The 18,625-nt window shown below is 49.0% G+C and overlaps 1 protein-coding gene across 1 annotated transcript; it reads right to left on the bottom strand.

The window, feature by feature from the left end:
- Positions 1-1,460: 1,460 nt before the first annotated feature.
- On the bottom strand, positions 1,461-14,895 carry LOC122373560 (60S ribosomal protein L4-like). The gene is made up of 5 exons (XM_043351755.1): positions 14,388-14,895; positions 3,046-3,808; positions 2,653-2,803; positions 2,278-2,434; positions 1,461-1,662 (listed from the first exon to the last, which is right to left on the bottom strand). Exons 1-5 carry the CDS (start codon positions 14,388-14,390, stop codon positions 1,519-1,521), a joined length of 1,218 nt encoding a protein of 405 aa, XP_043207690.1. The 5' UTR covers positions 14,391-14,895; the 3' UTR covers positions 1,461-1,518.
- Between the last annotated feature and the right edge of the window lie 3,730 nt (positions 14,896-18,625).

Genomic DNA, 18,625 nt, shown 5'->3' with positions numbered 1-18,625 from the left:
GATGTCTGCAAACTTAATCATCATGTTGTATGTGAAAGCCCGGGTCTAAATGTGCCGTGTCAACCTCATTTCGCCGTCTTATTATAGCAAAGCTTTCAGTAGTGTCAGCTATTAAACACCAAATGAAAAAATGACACCGAGCCATGCAAGCTCGCCTTCCCCAAAGGGATAAGTCAATAAGCTTGAACATATGGAACGATAGCAAGTCGCGGGACTAGAGGTGCGAGGATCGCTAGCAACCGTGAGTCAACTACACTTTACTGAACAACCAAACACAGCCGACGAGGCGTCTGATGGATTCTTACAAATGCCTGTCATTCATGCATGGTTACTGCCTAAATTAGGATGGAGTGATTCAAAGGCTGCACCGAGTCACGACAAGAACACCAGCAAAATTTAACATTGAAAGTCCACCGGCTGTTAATTGACATGCCAGTCAGTAATGTAAATGGACACCAAAGCCAGCTGACATCTAAAACTTTGTTCCACATACTTTATATCTACAGTGCACAGTGAAGACAGAAACACCCCAACGACGGGACAGTCAGCATATGAAGACACACTCCAATGTAATATCGTTAGGACCGGCCGCACGTCCATTCATTCTATCACGCACATACTGTCGAACAAACCACATTATATCTACGCCCAACGGCACGTTAAACTTTCGTCCAACACCGCGGCAAATGTTACATCGGTGAAGCGGGTCGTCCCCAAAGTCGCTATCCCTGATTAGCCACCGCCGGCATGCTCACCAGTCTAGTCTTGAACGAAGCCGTCACGCCGCAGTCGGCGCCACCCCGGCCGGGCCATGGAGTGGTCAGCACAGCGATGGAGCGGTCATTCTGATCAGCAGCACCCGGCAAACCTGAAAAGGTCCGCGTTATGCTACTCCGTACTGACAAGACTGCCGGGATGCGAGCGGTAACATCACAAAGCTACTGAAGGGCTGGTACCGGTAGTACCGTCGCATTTCAATGTTCGATTTTCACTAGAAATCATTAGCATTGCTGGAATCAAAAGCATAGCGCGCTATACCAATTCCCAAATCCCACAGTAGCACCAGCCACGCCACCCCTCCCTCCGATGGCATATCACGTACCTTATTTCATGTCAACCTTACAAAGGTCGCTTGTTACTCCCAGCCGAGCCCGATCGCCTCAGTTTACGGCAGGCGGCAGCACGCCGGCCGGGAGGCCCGGGCAAAACCAGGTCCCCGGAGGCCCAGCCGGCCGCCCCAGACATTCCACAGTACCACGCGAGAAGTCAACTGCTCCCTCTAGTGAACCAGGTCCCATAATCAATAACAAGAGATGATGTTCTTAGGTTTAGAAAAGCAAGTTAGCAAATACTTGAATCTGCTTTACATTGAATTTTCCTAAGGTTCTCACTACCAGACACCTTCAAAACCCTCCAAGCGGTTGCAGAAACCAGAAGAGTATACAATAGAAAACAACAAAAACCGGGAATTATAATATATTGAAAGGCAATGTCTTAGCCTCAGCCGTGGGGACAAGTTTACTTCTTGCCCTTCTTGGCCTTGGACGCGGCAATTTTGGCCTTGACGGCTTCGAGTTTCTTCTTGCCGGCCTCCTGGCGGGCCTGCTTACGCTTCTGTACCTCCTCGTCCACCTTCTTGGGCTTCCGGGAGGCGGCCGCTTTCTGTAACGCCGAGACAGAGGAGCGCACCCTCAGCGGAAGCGACAACGGCAGCCCGAGAGGGCGCCCTCCCCAGGACAGACACAGACCAGACTAATTGACACTGCGGTGAGCGATTCAGCACCGGTCGGCATGCACGCACCCCACAGCCATCGGTCGGTAACAAGCCCCTTCTGAAGACACTCGCGGTCCGTTGGCTTCAGCTGTTTGTGCCATCATAGATTTAAGGATGATGTTGACATACTTCGGGGAGGGCAACTCGTCCCCAAACTAATAACTGAACACGGGGTTGCACCGGTTTTCGCCGAGATAACCGTAAATAAAAACAACCCGGAGAAGATATTTGAGCTTTCCAGTCGTCTTTTTAGGGATCATGGAGTAATGCTGAATTATCGAGAATTCAACTCAGACGCACCCATGCAGCTGAACCAGCAGACGTCACCATTTTACGTGCTCCGTTAAAAACCTGTGCATTATTGGAAAACGTCGTACCTCACTGATTTTAACATTGCTAGCCAAGGACAGAATGACACAAGACAAAAAGCTGATGGGTAAAAAGTAAAAACAAATAAATTCAGGCGATTTCGTGATTTTTCCGAGTGCCGCCGGGTTGCTTACCTTGGCCTTGTCGGCGCGCGCCGCCTTGAGCTCAGTGGCCTTCTTCTCCTCGCCGAGCGCCGCCTGCTTAACGACAGCAGCGTACGGGTTGAGCCGCAGCATGGCGTGCACGTTACGCAGCGGGTTGCGCTTGGACTGCCGCTTGGCCACCACCTTGCTGCGGGTGCACATAGACGGGAGACAGGGCGTCAAACCACGGCATGGCACTGCTAATGTCGAGGATACGACATGGGTACGTCAGAGAGGGCAAGTAAAAGATCGTCAGCCTGTACTGTCGGATAACTTAATCATCAGTTTAACGGGAACCATGCCACCGGGTAATTTGGCCTGACCAGCCACCAGAGTAGCGGAGGAGAGGGAGGATGGTGAACGTACTTGGGCCTCCTGCAGACGCGCAGGATCTCCGGCGCCTTGAGCAGAGCAGCCAGGTCGGTGTTGGCCATCTTGGTGGAAGGCAGGTTGAAGCCCTTCTTCAGGGTGGAGGGAGCACGCCACGTGCCGTACAGGGAGTCCAGCTTCTTGAAGGCTGTGGATGACATTCAAACAGCATTACATCACGGAAATCAAACAATGAATAAGAGCAACAGCATATTAATCTCAGAGCTTGTTATCTAATCAAGGTACTCTCATTGGCCCGGACACAAGCAGATATCATCATGTAATTATTATCCACCCCCCCCCCCCCCCCCGTCCCACTTACGACACCCAATCGCCCATGCAGCATGACAACATCGGACATCCACCCTGCGCCCTCCCGGCCCAACGTACCCGACTCGGTCCAGATGGTGAAGCGGCCGACGTGGCCGCCCGGCGCCAGCTTCAGCAGGTTCAGCGCCTCCACGTTGATGGTGTCGATGCCGGGGATGTTGCGGAACGCCAGGCTCAGGCCCTGGTCCTTGGCGAACACCACGATCGGGCCCTTGCGCTGCACGCGGCGCCGGTTGCGCAGCTTTCCCTTGCCGGCACGCGTGCGCTGCGACTTGTACACCTTCTGGATGTCGGGCCAGGAGTTGGTCTGGCGGAGGAAGCTGACCGCCTGCTTGGTGGTGGTGAACTCCTGCACCTTGTCGCTGACCACCAGCGGCACCTCGTTCGTCTCCTGGATCATGTGGCCCTTGGACATGACCAGGCCGGGCACGCCTGTGGCCGCCACCGCCGAGCACACGGCATAGCGCTTCATGTTGACGCTGATCTTGCGGTGCCAGCGGCGCCACTGCTTGGTGGGCGCGAAGCGGCGGCCGCCGCGGCACATGTTGCCGAACGCTCCCTGGCCGGAGCGGTGGGTACCGCCGCCGCGCACACGCGGGATACGCGCCACGGCGCGGCCGGTGCCCCACGACTCGGCCGACGTCTGGTGGCCGGCCAGGCGGCTCACGCAGTACGGCTGGCGGGCGTTCTTGGACATGTTCTGGTGGACAAAGTTGACCACGTCGGGCCGGATGGGCGCCCGGAACACGGCCGGCAGAGACACCGTCTGCCCGGTCTTCTCGTTCTTCTCATCGTAGACGGTGATCAGGGGGCGTGCCAACGCCTGCAATGGCACACGCAGCACGGGGGTCAAATGGTGCATTAAGACTCACGAATCAGTAAGGTCGGCTGGCGGCCAGACTGTATGTACGGATACTCATATCGTCCGCAGAGTGCGTCAGCCTTATAAAACAAGCAACCAGAGGTGGACGCCACTACCAACCAAAATCTTAGAGGTCCACTACCGTTACCTCCGCCAAATGGGTTAATGCAAACTGTTACATGTGTAGTATGCTATTACTTTTTATTAACCCGCGCAAGACTGCGGTAGTTTTCATAACGCGAGTAACTGGGGGGAGGGGACGGCGCTCTACAGAGTCCCCCCTCTTATCTCCAAATTTACTGGGCCGATCGTCAAAATTCAACGCCGCCTGATAGCCCTGGAAAAACTGTCGATGGAACCCTAATTTCATTGGCCTCGAGGTGACCCGTGACCGATGACGTCACAGGTCAGGTTAAAGTAAAAATTATCAGCATTTTGGCTTGTTCACAATTGAGGCGCTGGCCGCCTGCCGCCATCCAAGTCAGATCAGGCTCATTTTTGGTTTACGCATTCCTTGATAGATGCCCCAGATACCCTGAGGGTACCAAAACGCTACAGTAGCTCTATTGGTTCCCGAGTTATGCGTTGGCTTCTTGGAAATTGTCGACATTCGACCTGGAAATCGGCGAAATTTTGCCTTCTATGACCTCTGGTGACCTGACCAAAAGTGCCCGAAGCGATTTCATTATTATTTTTGGCGCTCTTTCGAACGCCGCTTTCTGCGTATCGCTATGTGGCCCAGGAGCCGAGTTAGAAGGGGGGGGGTGTTCAAACACCCCCCCCCCCAGCAGGGCGTGGAAATCCAGGACCCCCAGCCGGGCGCGGGATAACAATAATCACTTAACCCTCGAGTTGCTGGGGGGATTTTTCGCCGGGCCATAGCATAAAAACGGCGCGCCGCAGGCGCCAAATTTTGGGTACCTGTACAGAATTGATTGAAGTTTATTGTGACAAAGTTAAAAAAAAATCGGTCGGGAAATTCTTAACCCTCGCCGGCACAGGGGGGGGGGGGTTGATGCAACCCCCCCCCCCCCCCTAAGGTTTTTCGCGAATAACTCGCGTAAAAAGCGGCCGATCGCGACGAAATTTTCAGTACCCTCGCATTGATCAATTTTACACCTACCCTGAAAATTTCATGACCCTGACCCCAAGGACCTTTGACCTGTGACCTCTTTTCTGTGACCATGTTTGGCCGAAATCGCGGTTCGGCGCATGTCGGCTCGCATTAGCCGCGCGTTTGCAAGCTTTTCGTGGTTTCAAACGTTCAAACATGTGATTTGATGTTGCTCCCATGCATTAGGGTGGGTGTCAAGGTCACCTGAAGGTCAGGTCAGGTCATTGACCTTTGGTGATCTCGGGTGACCTCGGTTCACTTTTTCGAGTTTTACATGTTTCTAGGCTAGTTTTTGGAGCTGAATTCGAATTTAGCAACCATTTGAACATTTACGAAGTAGTTTTGGTGTCTTCGTAACATGTTACGAAGCTGTTCGAGGCGGTTGACACGTATTACGAATACCCGTCACAACCCCTACCGATTGACCTGACCTGACCTGACCCGACCTGGTCTAAATGCTTAAAGACATCATCTCTGATCAAAACTAACACGATATTCGTGATCAGCACCCCGGAAAACCACATAGCAGCCACACTTTACGACTTTCTAACAGGTCCCGATTTTCCCGGTTTTCGGGTCATTGACCTGACCTGGAAGGTCACCCGATGACCTAGGACCTTAAAATTGGGTATCATTGGCTTCCTCTCGTGACGGGCAACACGCTCGTTTTTTCCGCGAAGCTCTAGCTCGATCAGGGGCCAAACGCGAGGGGGGGGGGTCGTACCAACCCCCCCCCCCCTTGTGCCGTCGAAGGACTCAAAATGGCCTGTGCCGGCGTGGGTTAAGATATCGAGGTTTTAGTGACGTCATGATTTCTGAGTTTTCGACCAAAACGGCATGTGTTCAAAAAATATCTTTCCGCATTTTCCAAAATCTTGAACTGAATCTTGGCAATTTCTCGTGACTACTTCACGACCATGATACATGCATTTCTTAAATTCAACTTTTTGATGCAAACACGTACAGCCCTCTGCAAACTGCGTGGTAGGTATTCTTTTTTCGACAAAAACGAGAATAATGCGAATACTATACTATCGGTCATTCGCAAATCGTAATAGCAAGACGCGCGAAACTCCGCACCTTAGATTGGCATCATTAGCGTATTTATTTTCCATCTAGTTCGGCAACAAAACCCAAAAGTTTGTATTTGCCCCCAAAACAAACTTTTGCATTTTGTTGCCACACCAGGCCTATACTTTGTTTAGTGATACACCTAATCGAAGGAGTGGAGCATGGCGCACCTATTTGCATTAAGTTCTGACCGACTGATAGCATAGCCTCTTAGTTATTATCGGTTTTATCGAAAAAAGAGTACCTACCACGCAGTCTGCTGAGGGCTGTACACATACGATAAAATGAATGTCACCACCGTGTTCTACGCCCCAAATTACCCATGAACATGTGTCACAGGCTGTGAATTATCAGTTTTGATTTTCGGGGATATGTGCCTACCCGGTTGACCTGACCTTCAAGGTCAAGGTCAGACCTTGACCCTGACCTATGCTTGCCTGACCTCTACATGGAGCTGACACTCTTGCAGGCCTTATATATGATGGATTGTGCACCGTTTTGACAGAGTTTATGACGAGAGACGCCCATTGCGAAGTCCTGAAGTCCATGCTATTGAAAGCCTGATTCAAGGTGTTTGACCTGGCCTTGACCCAACCTGTGACCTCAAAATTCAACTTCAAAGTACTCATCTGAAGCGTCTAGTCGCGTTCTTTCGTTTGCCGCCTCCTGCATTTCGCTGCGCCTATTGGTTCTCGAGTTATCGGCTGGGAGCGTTTAACGCCCCCCCCCCCCCCCCAGCAAACGGTGGGTGGCGAAATACCCCAGCAACTGCCGGGTTAACACATGGCTAAGCCTTCATCCAACTAGGAGTCTGGTGGCTGGACAGTTTTCACTCGGCCCCCGCCGAAGTTAGTTGGTAGCACTGCTGCTCCACGGCGTACATTTCCTACCAGCCCATAGGGTTTACATGTTAAATGGCCTGTTTTCGGCGAGCAATATCTCGGTCAACCTTTGAAGAAATCAATGGTTCTTAGTCTCAAATGATAGATCGATGAATTTTCTTTCGACAATTCCTCTACCATTTTTCACGAAACCCAGCCGATCTTCTACGGCGTACAGGGTAAAGATTTCTCTGCACGCCAGCGCCCGCGATCCGCCTCTTCGATCGTCGGGGCGCGGTCCTCGGTAGCGCAGTCGGTAGCGTATCGGGCTACGGATCCGAGGGTCATGAGTTCGAATTCTGGGAGCGCCGAGTGATTTTGGCTAGAATTGAATGATGTAGATTCTTGAATGTTTGCATAATCAATTATTAATAGCTAATTGAATGTATCTACCCACTAATCGGCCCCTAAAACCTGTTATTTAAGAAATATAACAAATGAATGTCACGTGCGCGCCACGACTGCCAACCATAAGCGCTACCATATTCTAGTTTGAACTAACTTTTTGCTAGTCCCGACCACATATAGTAGGTTGTCTAGTAATTATACTAGAAATTCCTACCAAAGTTCGTTCTACCCTTCACTCAATATACCCTGGTTTTCACTCACTCAGTCGAGGGAGGTTTGGTCAATCGTCGTCCTTTTTAGCACGTGCTATTTTTGTCACATGTGCCAAAAAGGCAACGATTCTGTTATTTTTTTTTACACCGATGAAGCCGATTTCACTCCTCAGCGAGAAAATCACGATTTTGGAAAGATAAGCAATGATTTTCGAAAAGAAGTGCTGCCACCTGGTGCAAGAAGAAGCCAGCTTTAATATGCCCGTTGTTTGTATGGTAGTTTGTTATGTGGCCTAACATTGGAACTTAAAATCAGAGCTGGGCGCGTTCCTCGATTTTCGGTAGTGCGTTAGCGTTCCAGCGTTCCTCCGGCCGCGGTTAGTGCGTTCCTGGAATAGCGTTCCTCAATTTTTTTTCGCTCGGTGCGTTAGCGTTCCTGCGTTCCTCCCTCAAAAATACCGCCGAACCACGCGGCGCGGGCCCAACCAAACACGGGGCGAATCGATCACAGAATACCCAGAATGGCGACGCGGGGCCGAAAAGCAACTCGACACCTCTTTTCCGAATATAATATCTGAAATACGTTTTACCAATATCATCCGTAGGGTTTTCAACAAAAATACGACCTGCTTGAAAACAATAGTTAAGTTGAAAGATGTATCTAAGTAGGTAAAAGTTATCATATTTACTTTACACATTTAATGCCTGAAACCGAATCGCATAGTAAACATCACCAGTCACCACTAAATCTAAACAAGCCTTCCTCGATTCGACCGACAAGTGGCGCCTCTACCGGCAAACACACGTACTCGAGATTCAAACATTTGACACAGAGGTCATTGGCAGCAATATCCAACAACTCATCTACCTATCTGGGGGTTCTGAGTTCTTGTTACATCGGACAAATTCTAGTTCGGGCACATTTTTTCATGGTATATAGCAGGGTTCGCACTTCACAAAATGAGGAACGCTTCACAATTTCGGGTGGTGCGTTCCTCTTACTTGCGTTAATTTGAAAAACTTTGCGTTCCTGCGTTCTTGCGTTCCTAAAAAGGCGGTGCGAACGTACCTACGCAAGAACGCAGAAACGCACTTGCCCAGCTCTGCTTAAAGGTAGTGTGCCACCTTTGAAAAAATTTCCCATTTTATTTTTCCTAGGATAAGAAGCTTCTGTTTTTACCTAATATCGCAAAAAAAAATCAAAAATGGGCCTGGAATAGTGCCTTTTTCGCCTAAAAGTTTATCGGTTTTTAGATATGTATAACAGCTGTAGTGGGCTCACCTGCAAACAGGCGTCGGGCAACAATCGCGAATGCGGCGCACTTGTGACAATAAGCAAAGGTCATTATAGTGTTACGACCATACGACGTACGGGAATGAGTTATCAGCTGTCTAATCGTAGACAACACAATGTCGAGCCTTAAACTGTAAGCCCGTATTGGTATTGTTTCTTTTATTTGGCTGTCGAACATTATTTATGGTTTGAAATGATTTTATGTAAAATAATTGATATGAAAAAGCCGTCTTATAAGTTATGACCCCATTTCACCACACGCAAGTGGCAGAAATGACAATGATCAGCTGACGCATTTTTCTTGGCCGAAGTCAGAGCGCGCAGCCCGACGCACCACCACCGCACCACAAAGTATGAGCAGAAGCCGCGCCCAAAGCCAGGGCCCCGGTAACGTGAGGTAGCCGAGTCGGGGCAGCGTGCGCTGACCCAAGCCGGGGCCGCAGCTTTGGGCGCGGTCTACCGCATCCCCGCGGGCAGCCCCGGGCTATCACATGACACCGGGAGGACGCGCGGCTCCGGCTTGGGTCAGCGCACGCTGCCCTGACTCGGCTACCTCACGTTACCGGGGCCCTGGCTTTGGGCGTGGTCTACCGCACCACCTAACAGGCGTGTTCGAAACCGCAGGAGCTGATGATGAACGGGTTTATCGAAACTTGATTGGATGAGCATAGCGGTAATAGCGATTTCAGTGTGTGCATTTATTGTTCATAGTGGTGTGAAATATGGTTGGGGTACGACCGACAACCCGTCGGGGCGAATTTCGCACTGGGGTACTCAAAATTTGAAGAATTTAAGACGTTTCCATGAGTTTTGAAGGTATGGATAAGTTCTAAAAATCCAGTTCTCCTTATCTGGGCCATTAACTCCATACGGTCCAAGAAAGCTGGCACACTACCTTTAAAATTGAAGCATCCGAAAATGAGATATTGATCGAAAACATGTTGATGAGAAAAAATAATATGTTAACCCGCGCCCTGGTGGGGTCTGTTTATAACGCGACCTGGTGGGGGGGGGGGGGCTATTTTTTGCCCCCCCCTCGTATCTCCGAAACTACTGGACGGATCCGCAAAATTCAAACGGCGTTCGATAGCCCTGTCAAATTTGTCGAAGGAAACCAAATTTTATTGACCTCGGGGTCACCGATGACGTCAGAGGTCAGGTCAAAGATAAAATGTTTCACCGTTCACGGGGCTTCTTGGGAAAGCGCTATAACACCGAGTAAAACGCATTTTGTCGAAAATCAGCGATAAGACGTCAGTTGTCTAGTACATATGTTGCTATTAGAGGTCACTGGTCATACCAGGTCAGGTCACAGGTCAGGTCACCAAAGGTCACCAAGGGTCACCACATGAACCCAACTTTACTAAGGTTGTGCGATGCATGTTTTATGGCCAGTTTTTCATTTCCAACCCAATGGTGTTGGTTATAAGACCATCAGGTACGGTTTAGGTGACTTTCTGGTGGAGGTCAGGTCAAGGTCAGGTCAAAAAAGGTCAAATTTCAAAGTTGATATTTTTGCATAAAAAGGGTATCGATTCGATGCAGCTCGTCACGGGGAGTCTAATGGTGGTCTTTGTTTTGCACTACGAGGTCTAGAATTGCTAAAAATTGAGTTTGAAAATTTGACATCATCAATTTTGAACAGTTTTTCGCTATAACTTCGCCAAAAAAAGAGGTATCAATCTAAAATTTAATATGTGGATGGAAGGCGGTAAGGACTATCACATACATTCCGGTTTTTGCGAAATTCAAAAAACTTTTTGGATTTTTTGACTATTATATCCCAAAAATCTATTTTTTGATTTTTGGGGGTAAAAATAAAAAAAAAAAATCAAAAATCCGAGATAGCAGTTTTGTAGCCCTGTTGATTCTACAGCTTTTATGTCCTAAACATTTTTCTGTATTTGCAAAGCTATAGGCCTGACAGCTCTTCCCGCGAAACCCTTTTTTGGGTCGAAAACGGCAGAACATGACGTCACTCTAACGTCATTTCCGGCCAACCTATCATAGCTTTTGGAAAAATTTTTGGTCACAATGTGTAAAATTGATGTCCGGGAGGGTACTGAAAGTTTGGTGACGATCGGCGCAGCGGTTCTGGAGATATATATCGAAAAGTCTGGAGGGGGGGCAAAAAATAGCCCCCCCCCCCCCCCCCCACCAGGTCGCGGGTTAAGCTGAGAGGTCATTTTATTCAGATGCGGTGGTTTACTCCTTGAAATTATTTTTGCTAACTGACGGCCAGGCATCATCCGTCATTACATGGCGATGGATTGGTCATTAACCCGCGCCCTGCTGGGGGGGGGGGGGGCGGTGTTTGAACACCCCCCTTGTGGTTTTTCGCGAATATCTCAAAAACGGCGGCGCTCCGCGCCGCCGTTTTTGGCACACCTTATACATCAATTCTACACATGTTGTGAAAATTTCAGACCAAGGTCATTCAAGGTCAGGTCACCAGGTCACTTAAAGTGACCTAACCTCAGAAAAAGTTTTAATGTCTGTCGTAGCTACACCGAGTGACCGATCGCTTTGAAACTTTCAGCGATTGCTAAGAGCAATAGCATGTACAAAATGTATATCTCAGAATTTTGATATCGATGACCTAAGGTCAGGTCAATTTTGCGACCTTCCCATTATAAGTCAATGGGAGAAAATTGAAATGCGCCTCTTTTGGACGAAAGACATAAACACTTCCAAACACTGAATTACAAGTGGTTTAGACACACTGAACATGAAAATGGTGTCCGTGACCCCTGTTTATGCCCTGAGGTCATCTTGGGTCACAAATGGTATCTAACAGTTTTTCGCAAATAACTTTTGATAGAGGCATGCTAGAGCGATGAAAACGCCTTAGATGTGTTCAGCTCGACGATACGGATCGACTGATATGCAACATGACCCTTTCCGGTCAGGTCATGACCTTGACCTGAGGTCAATTTTTAAGTTGACCTTTCAAGGTCAAGTTATAGTTCAATCGATGCGTCTTGACGAGAGGAACACGACGCCGGTAAAAGTAAGCTCGTACAAGGCTTGGGTCAAAAGTTAGTGCAGAAAAAAAAACTTTCCAAAAAAATCGGCTATTTTTGCAGTTTTTGCCCCCTGCAGGCAAAACCGTTGACGTTAAGTCAAATCTGAAAGAATTACTCAGAAAGGGGATTGATAGGGCTATTGAATGCGCTTTTCTGCGGCGCTGTAGCTCTATTGGTTCCCGAGTTATGCGTTGGCTTCTTGGAAATGTCGACATTCGACCTGGAAATCGGCGAAATTTTGCCTTCAATGACCTCTGGTGACCTGACCTTTGACCTGACCAAAAAATAGGACCCCCAGCCGGGCACAGGTTAACAAAAATAATTTCAAGAAAAAAGCCACTGCATCTGGATGAAACTGCCACCTTGACTTCTTTCAACTTCAACATACTCTTTTTTCAACAAAATTATGTTTTTGATCAATATTGATCATTTTCAGATGCTGCAAATTGAGGTTCCAACTTCAGGCCACAAAAAAGGGTCTACATCAACCATGGACTACCATACAAACAACGGCCATATTAAAGCTGGATTATTCATATAAATACCAATTATTCTTCTTGCACCAGGTGGCAGCACTTCTTTTCCAAAATCAGTACTTGTATTTCCAAAATAGTGATTTCCTGGCTGAGGAGTGAAATAGGCGGCCTTAGTAGAGCAGATGTCACACAAAGGTTTTCCAACCAAGGAGAGGCACTGTAGGTTTGTAGGTTGTAGGGTAGGTTTGTAGTTTTGAAGGTTGTAGGTTTTTAGGATGTAGGTTTGTAGGTTGTAGGTTAGGTTAGGTCAGGTTAGGTTAGGTCTGTTTAAGTTTTGTTAGAAAGAAGTAAGTGCCTCCAGGCATAGCGCCTCTCCTTGGTTGGAAAACCTTCGTGTGACGTCTGCTCTAATAATACCAAATAGGCTTCACGTTGCCAAAAATAGCGAATATCTTGTCATTTATGGCACATGGTTGCCAAAAATGGCATGTGCTAAAAATGACAATGATTGACCAAACCTAGGTAAAAGTATACACTGAGTCCAAGTGACTGTTAAAAGATAAAGTTGTCATATTCTTACATTATTTGACATCCTGAATCCAAAAATGATACTTATATGTCTTGGAAATAAAAGAAAAAACATAATCAAACCTGACCTAACCTCCAGACTGCAAAGTATGGCAATTTCGACGAGATCTCGTCGGTGCGGGCTTGTTTGGCTGGTGCGGATTTTGGAGTGGTGCGGTGCAGATTTTGCCTGGTGCGGTGCGGATTTGGCTTGGACCTTGATGCGGTGGGGACTTCGCTTGGTCTTCTTACCCGGCCGGGTTTCCTTGTTGACTGTTCTTTCACTTTGGAAAGCCCTACAAATGCGTGCCAGCCACGGTGACGCACAGTGACGGAGAAAGGTTTTAAATTTATCTACGAACTAACAATTGCGGCAGAACAAATCCATTCTCGCCTTGGAAATTAACGTGATGACGTCATTAGAACGAAAACTGGTTGCGGTGGTGACTGGTATGTCACATTTGCGAGCAGCTGGTTTGAATTGCCAATCAGCACGCTACTTTGAAATGACGTCATTAGTTTTACTCATACGAAAGTTTGTTGGGGCGATTTTATCAAGGCTCGTTAAATTCACACGTGACATTCATTTAGCATGTAGAAGGCCCACAGAGAGGGGAGAAGTTCCGAATGTCACGTGACCCAATATGCCCTCCGGCGCCCTTTTGTCACCGGCATCAGTCTATTTGCTCTATTTCAAACTTCCGGTACAAGTGCGCGGCGCGGTCCCGTGGTGAGCGTTGCTCGTGAAACTGAAATTGGAGGGGAAATAATTATAGTGAGATGAATGAAGTCCCTTGCATTATAATTGCCTGTGGGTGCGGTGCGGATATTTTGGGCTCTTGGCTCGCTTTGGTGCGGATTTTCCGGCTCAGTTTAAAGGGTTGGTGCGGATTTTGAACTTGGGCCGGTGCGCCTCGTCGACCTGCGTGCCATACTTTGCAGTCTGGCCTAACCTTACCTATTTACCTACAACCTACCAACCTACAACCCTACAACCTAACCTAACCTAACCTACAAACCTACCACCCTAAAACCTACCAACCTTAAACCTAAAACCTACAAACCTACAACCTAACCTAACCTAAAACCTAATTTTTTTGCTGTTACATATTTGTATCAACAGCGTCACAATTGTCCACTCGAACCTAATATATACTAATACCCAAAGCTCCCCCGAAGATGAACATGTGCATGAAAACTGCTGAGTGATTACCTTCAGTATAAGGTTCGCAAGAACATTACCCAAGCATCTGTCTACAAAACATTGTCACTCAACATGGAAATCATGTAATGCATTCAGAAGTCAAAATTAAGGTCGTGAGAAGCAGCTTTAATGAAAAAACGGCGACTTGCTCTCCTGATTCCTGTTAAAAGCCCATACAAAACGCATAGGTAACCTAACCCGACGCATGCGGCGAGACGGGTGACAGACCGCCACTCATTTACTGCTCCCCCGGGAAATAATTTGCTTTCGTGTTCATGGCACTTCAGGGGAATAATCATCTGAGCAATAATAAATCCAACCAGACCCAGAATCAGATCAAAACTCACCATACTGAACAGTTCACCGGGGACACCCCGTCCCCAAACGCGTCGAAACGGAAAAGGAAGCGAGAGGGCTAGTGTTGTAAAAAATCAGAAAATATTTTTTTTTACTTAAAAGGAATATGGATTTAAGACTTGTAAGCTTAAAAAGTATAAATGCCTTTTTCAATTAAAGCTAGACAAATTGTTTGACAGACACAAGTTGGAAATCGAGGCACTGAAAAATGATGTTTGCTCCTCTCAGCACTAAGAAATAGGTAGCCAATTCAAAACTTTACGTCTTTGGCACGAAGTGAAAGAAGAATAGGGGCAATTTTCATCATAAGAATGTATTGCCACGAGCCCAGATACCCTAAAAGGAAACTTATAGCTAGTTTTAAAGTCAACCAAGGTCAAATATGACCTTTTAGACTGATGTCAGTTGCTGCCGCTGGTCAAGGGCGGATCTAGGGGAACGTTTTTTGGGGGGGGGGTCACAAGTCGGCCGACATGCCGGGTCTGATGGATGAATTCTGACGACCGGGGGGGGGGGGGGGGGGGGGGGGTAGGGAGCGAGTATGTCGAGATCAAATGACATTTGATCTTCGTCGTTTCTAAAATGAAGTTTTATCGTTTGTAAGTAACTCGGCTAGGTGGTTTTAGTTAGTGAAACCCACCTATATGTACAGGGGAGACGTGCCACGGATTTTTTACTGGGGGGGGGGGGGGACGGGTCGACCGACTTAAAAACCCAGAAGTAGATATAGTTACCTCACTTTTAGCCTAATGCATTGATAGCACACAGTCACGATCTCTCTTATTGACCTGTGTATGAATCGGCGGCGCGAAGCGCCGCGAAAATTTGCAAAAAAAAATTGTCAAAACACAGTTCTAAAACACAAATATTACCTACAACCCTTTTAGCATGCTAGTACAAGCCGGAGTTCCTTCACAGTACACATATGAATTCCGATTCAATTTGACACGGTTGGTGTTATTATACAGTCACGATCTCTCTTATTGATTGGTGTATGAATCGGCGGCGCGAAGCGCCGAGAAAATTTGCAAAAGCTGGTGTCAAAACACAGCTCCAAAACACAAATTTACCACCCTTTTAGCATGGCAGTACAAGCCGGAGTTCCTTCACAGTACACATATGAATTCTGATTCAATTTAATACGGTTGGTTGGTGTACCTAATTACAGTCACGATTTGGTATTGACCTGTACGTACATGAATCGGCGGCGCGAAGCGCCGCGAAATTTTGCAAAAAACATTTGTCAAAACACAGAGGGGGCCTCCTCTCCACAGAGGACCACCTCTCTACTGCGGGCCTCCTCTTTTCACAGGGCCTCTCAACTACCGAAGGCCTCCTCTCTACAGAGGGCTTCCTCTCTACTGAGGGTCTCTCCCTTTCAGAGGGCCTCCTTTACAGAGGGCCTCCTCTCTTCAAAGAGCCTCCTCTCTACAGAGGACCTCATCTCTGCAAAGGGCTTTCTCTCTTCAGAGGGCCTCCTCTCTACAGAGGTCCTCCTCTCTTCAGAGGGCCTCCTCGCTACAGCGGGTCTCCGCTCTTCAGAGGGCCTTCTGCTTTCAGGCGGTCTCCTTTCCACAGAGGGCCTCCTCTCTACACAGGGCCTCCTCTCTACATAGAGCCTTCTCTCTACAGATGGTCTCCTCTCTACAGAGGGCCTCCTCTCTAAATGGGCCTCCTCTCCACAGGGGGCCTCCTCTCTACAGAGGCCTCCTTTCTACAGAGGGCCTCCTCTATAGAGGGCCTCCTACCTACAGAGGGCCTCCTCTCTACTGAGGATTCAGAGGGGCGCTAGCGGTCAGATACAGACACTATAGCGGTTATTCACAGGAGGCCCCAGGAAGGAAGAAGGACCCTAGCTGTCAGGCTGGTCAGAGGGCCCTGAACGTCCTGACGTGTTTTTTGGGATTCCCGTGAATTTCTTTCGCCTCCGACGTGATTTTGGCCCCGTGGGCCTTCGGCGCCCCACGGGGGCCTCCTGAAACCCCAATGGGGGGGGCCCGTCCGCCCCGTCCACCCGTCCCCCTGGGTACGTCCCTGGGCCCCCTGGGTCCCTGGGGCCAACGCCGGTCTCCAAAGGTCCAAATTGCCCCTTGAGTCATATACTGGCCAGTGGCCCGATGGTCTTATGATGGCCTTTGAGGTTTCTCACCGGCTTCAGAGGGCTCACATCGACCTATGAGGGCCAGCGCTGGCCTCCGAGGGCGCAAAATGGGCCTATTTCGGCATCTGAGGGACTCCGACTGCTTTTTGGGTGCCTACTGCCTCAGGCCTGTGAGGTGAGGGTCCCTACCTGTCTCTGAAGGTCCCATTTCGACATTCGAGCTCCTTATTTTGGGTCACAGCAGAGGCCCATGCAGTTTCCTTAAGGCCCAATGCCGACGGTCATATAGCCGCTTCTGATGGCCCCACGTCCTCTTTTGAAGGCACCTCAGGGGTCACCAGAGGCCTGCCAGGGGCACCACCGGCCTCGCAGGGGCACCATGGGCCGGTCAGGGGCACCACAGGGCACGAGCCTGTCGGAGCGGAGGCACTTCAGGCTTGTCAGGGCCATCACAGTCCTGTCAGGGCCCAGGGGCCCCAGCGGCCTAGCAGGGGCACCACAGGCCCGCCAGGGGCACCACAGACCTGCCAGGGGCACCACAGGCCCGCCAGAGGCACCACAGGCCTGCCAGGACCCAGGGGCACTAAAAATAAAATAAACAATATAAAAAATAGAAATAGGGCATCACCAAAATTAAGTGGCCGAAATCCGTTGAGTTTTTAATTTGGGGTATAGGTAGGGGCACCACGAATTAAATTCATGACCATCCCCTTGGAGTTTTCCTGGATCATCCCCTGGTGCTCGCACGGTTGAGACAAAAACGAGTAAGATTCTGGCTTTCAATACGCCTTTTCACTCAACACGATCCAGAAAAACAAAGGTATTTGTTCAGAAGTGTTTGACAGGTGATTTTGAGCATGCAAGACGGCGTCTATAACGCATTTTGGTCTTCGGCTTTGGGGGGGGGGGTCAAATGACCCTCTCAGACCTTTTGGGGGGGGGGTCATGACCCCGTGGACCCCCCCCCCCCCCCAGGATCCGCCACTGCCGCTGGTCTTGTTAGTTGCCCGCTATAAATGGGATGGCGGTATCTGGAAGAATCTAGGGCGGTACTACCTAGATTAAACCTGTTGAACTGCCTCTCTTCACCTCCACCCACCATGAAAAATTAGGATCCACCTGCAGAGCAGACCTGTTGCCTGCATTAAGGCGGCCCATAAGAGTTCATATGATAGGTACAGCCCTCTGCAGACTGTGTGGTAGGTATTCTTTTTTCGACAAAACCGGGAATAACGCAAATACTATGCTATCGGCCACTCGGAAATCGTAACAGCAGGATGGGCGTGACTCCGCAGCTTAGATTGGCATCATCACCGTATGCAATTGCATTTTCCATCCAGTTTGGCAACAAAACCCACAAGTTTATATTGCCCCCAAAACGAACTTTTACAATTTGTTGCCATGGCCTAACGCAGTGGTCGGCAGGTCATTCGGGGTCGTGCCCCCTTTTTGGGCGCCAGGCAGGGCCATTACCCCCACCTACCAGACCCCATTGCTGACACAACAAAGTTTACTGAAATTCCATACCGTCCTGGAACTCTTTGGGTATTTGTGCATTTCCAATGCATCAAATTTAAAACATGACACTTCCTCCACAAAACATTTAATGCCTATATCCCAGTAGCGGCGGAACACCTTCAATTAAGGGGGAGGGGGGGGGGGGAGCACTGCCGACTTTTGGTCCCATTCTTTCCATGCAACGCCCATAGGGCTAGTGTTAAAATGCAAAAATCAAAGGGTGCACGGTGCCCCGGTGCCCTCCCCGTTCCGCCGCCTATGCTATATCCCATTTAACCCTTGTACGTATAGGGGCGGCGGGTGGTTTTTCGTTAAAAGCTCACGTAAAAGGCATTGGATCACGACCAAATTGTACCCTCGAGCCCATCATTTTTTTTTTCACCAGCCCGGAAAATATCATGACCTGAGACCAGTTTTACCAACAGAAAAATAGCCGCCTGCCGGAATTTTTGCCTCAAGACCGCTTCACATACGGAGCGTAAACGCGATGGGCTCGTAAGCGGATAGGGCTTTACCGTTTACGCTCCATATGTGAAACGATCTTTAGGCAAAAATTCCGGCAGGCGGCTATTTTTCTGTTGGTAAAACTGGCCTCTGGACCCATAATGA

This window comes from Amphibalanus amphitrite, unplaced genomic scaffold (genome assembly GCF_019059575.1).
Source record: "Amphibalanus amphitrite isolate SeventyFive unplaced genomic scaffold, NRLGWU_Aamphi_draft 001516F_arrow, whole genome shotgun sequence".
In the NCBI taxonomy this organism is placed as follows: domain Eukaryota; kingdom Metazoa; phylum Arthropoda; class Thecostraca; order Balanomorpha; family Balanidae; genus Amphibalanus; species Amphibalanus amphitrite.
This window is presented reverse-complemented; position numbering and strand designations above follow the sequence as displayed.

What these genes read in the sequence shown, in the direction of transcription:
- LOC122373560 (XM_043351755.1), bottom strand. An exon ending in CACCATCTGGACCGAGTCGG is followed by an intron (nt 2,804 to 3,045) that starts GTACGTTGGGCC and finishes TGTCATCCACAG; the next exon opens with CCTTCAAGAAGCTGGACTCC. An exon ending in CGCGCGCCGACAAGGCCAAG is followed by an intron (nt 1,663 to 2,277) that starts GTAAGCAACCCG and finishes TCGGCGTTACAG; the next exon opens with AAAGCGGCCGCCTCCCGGAA.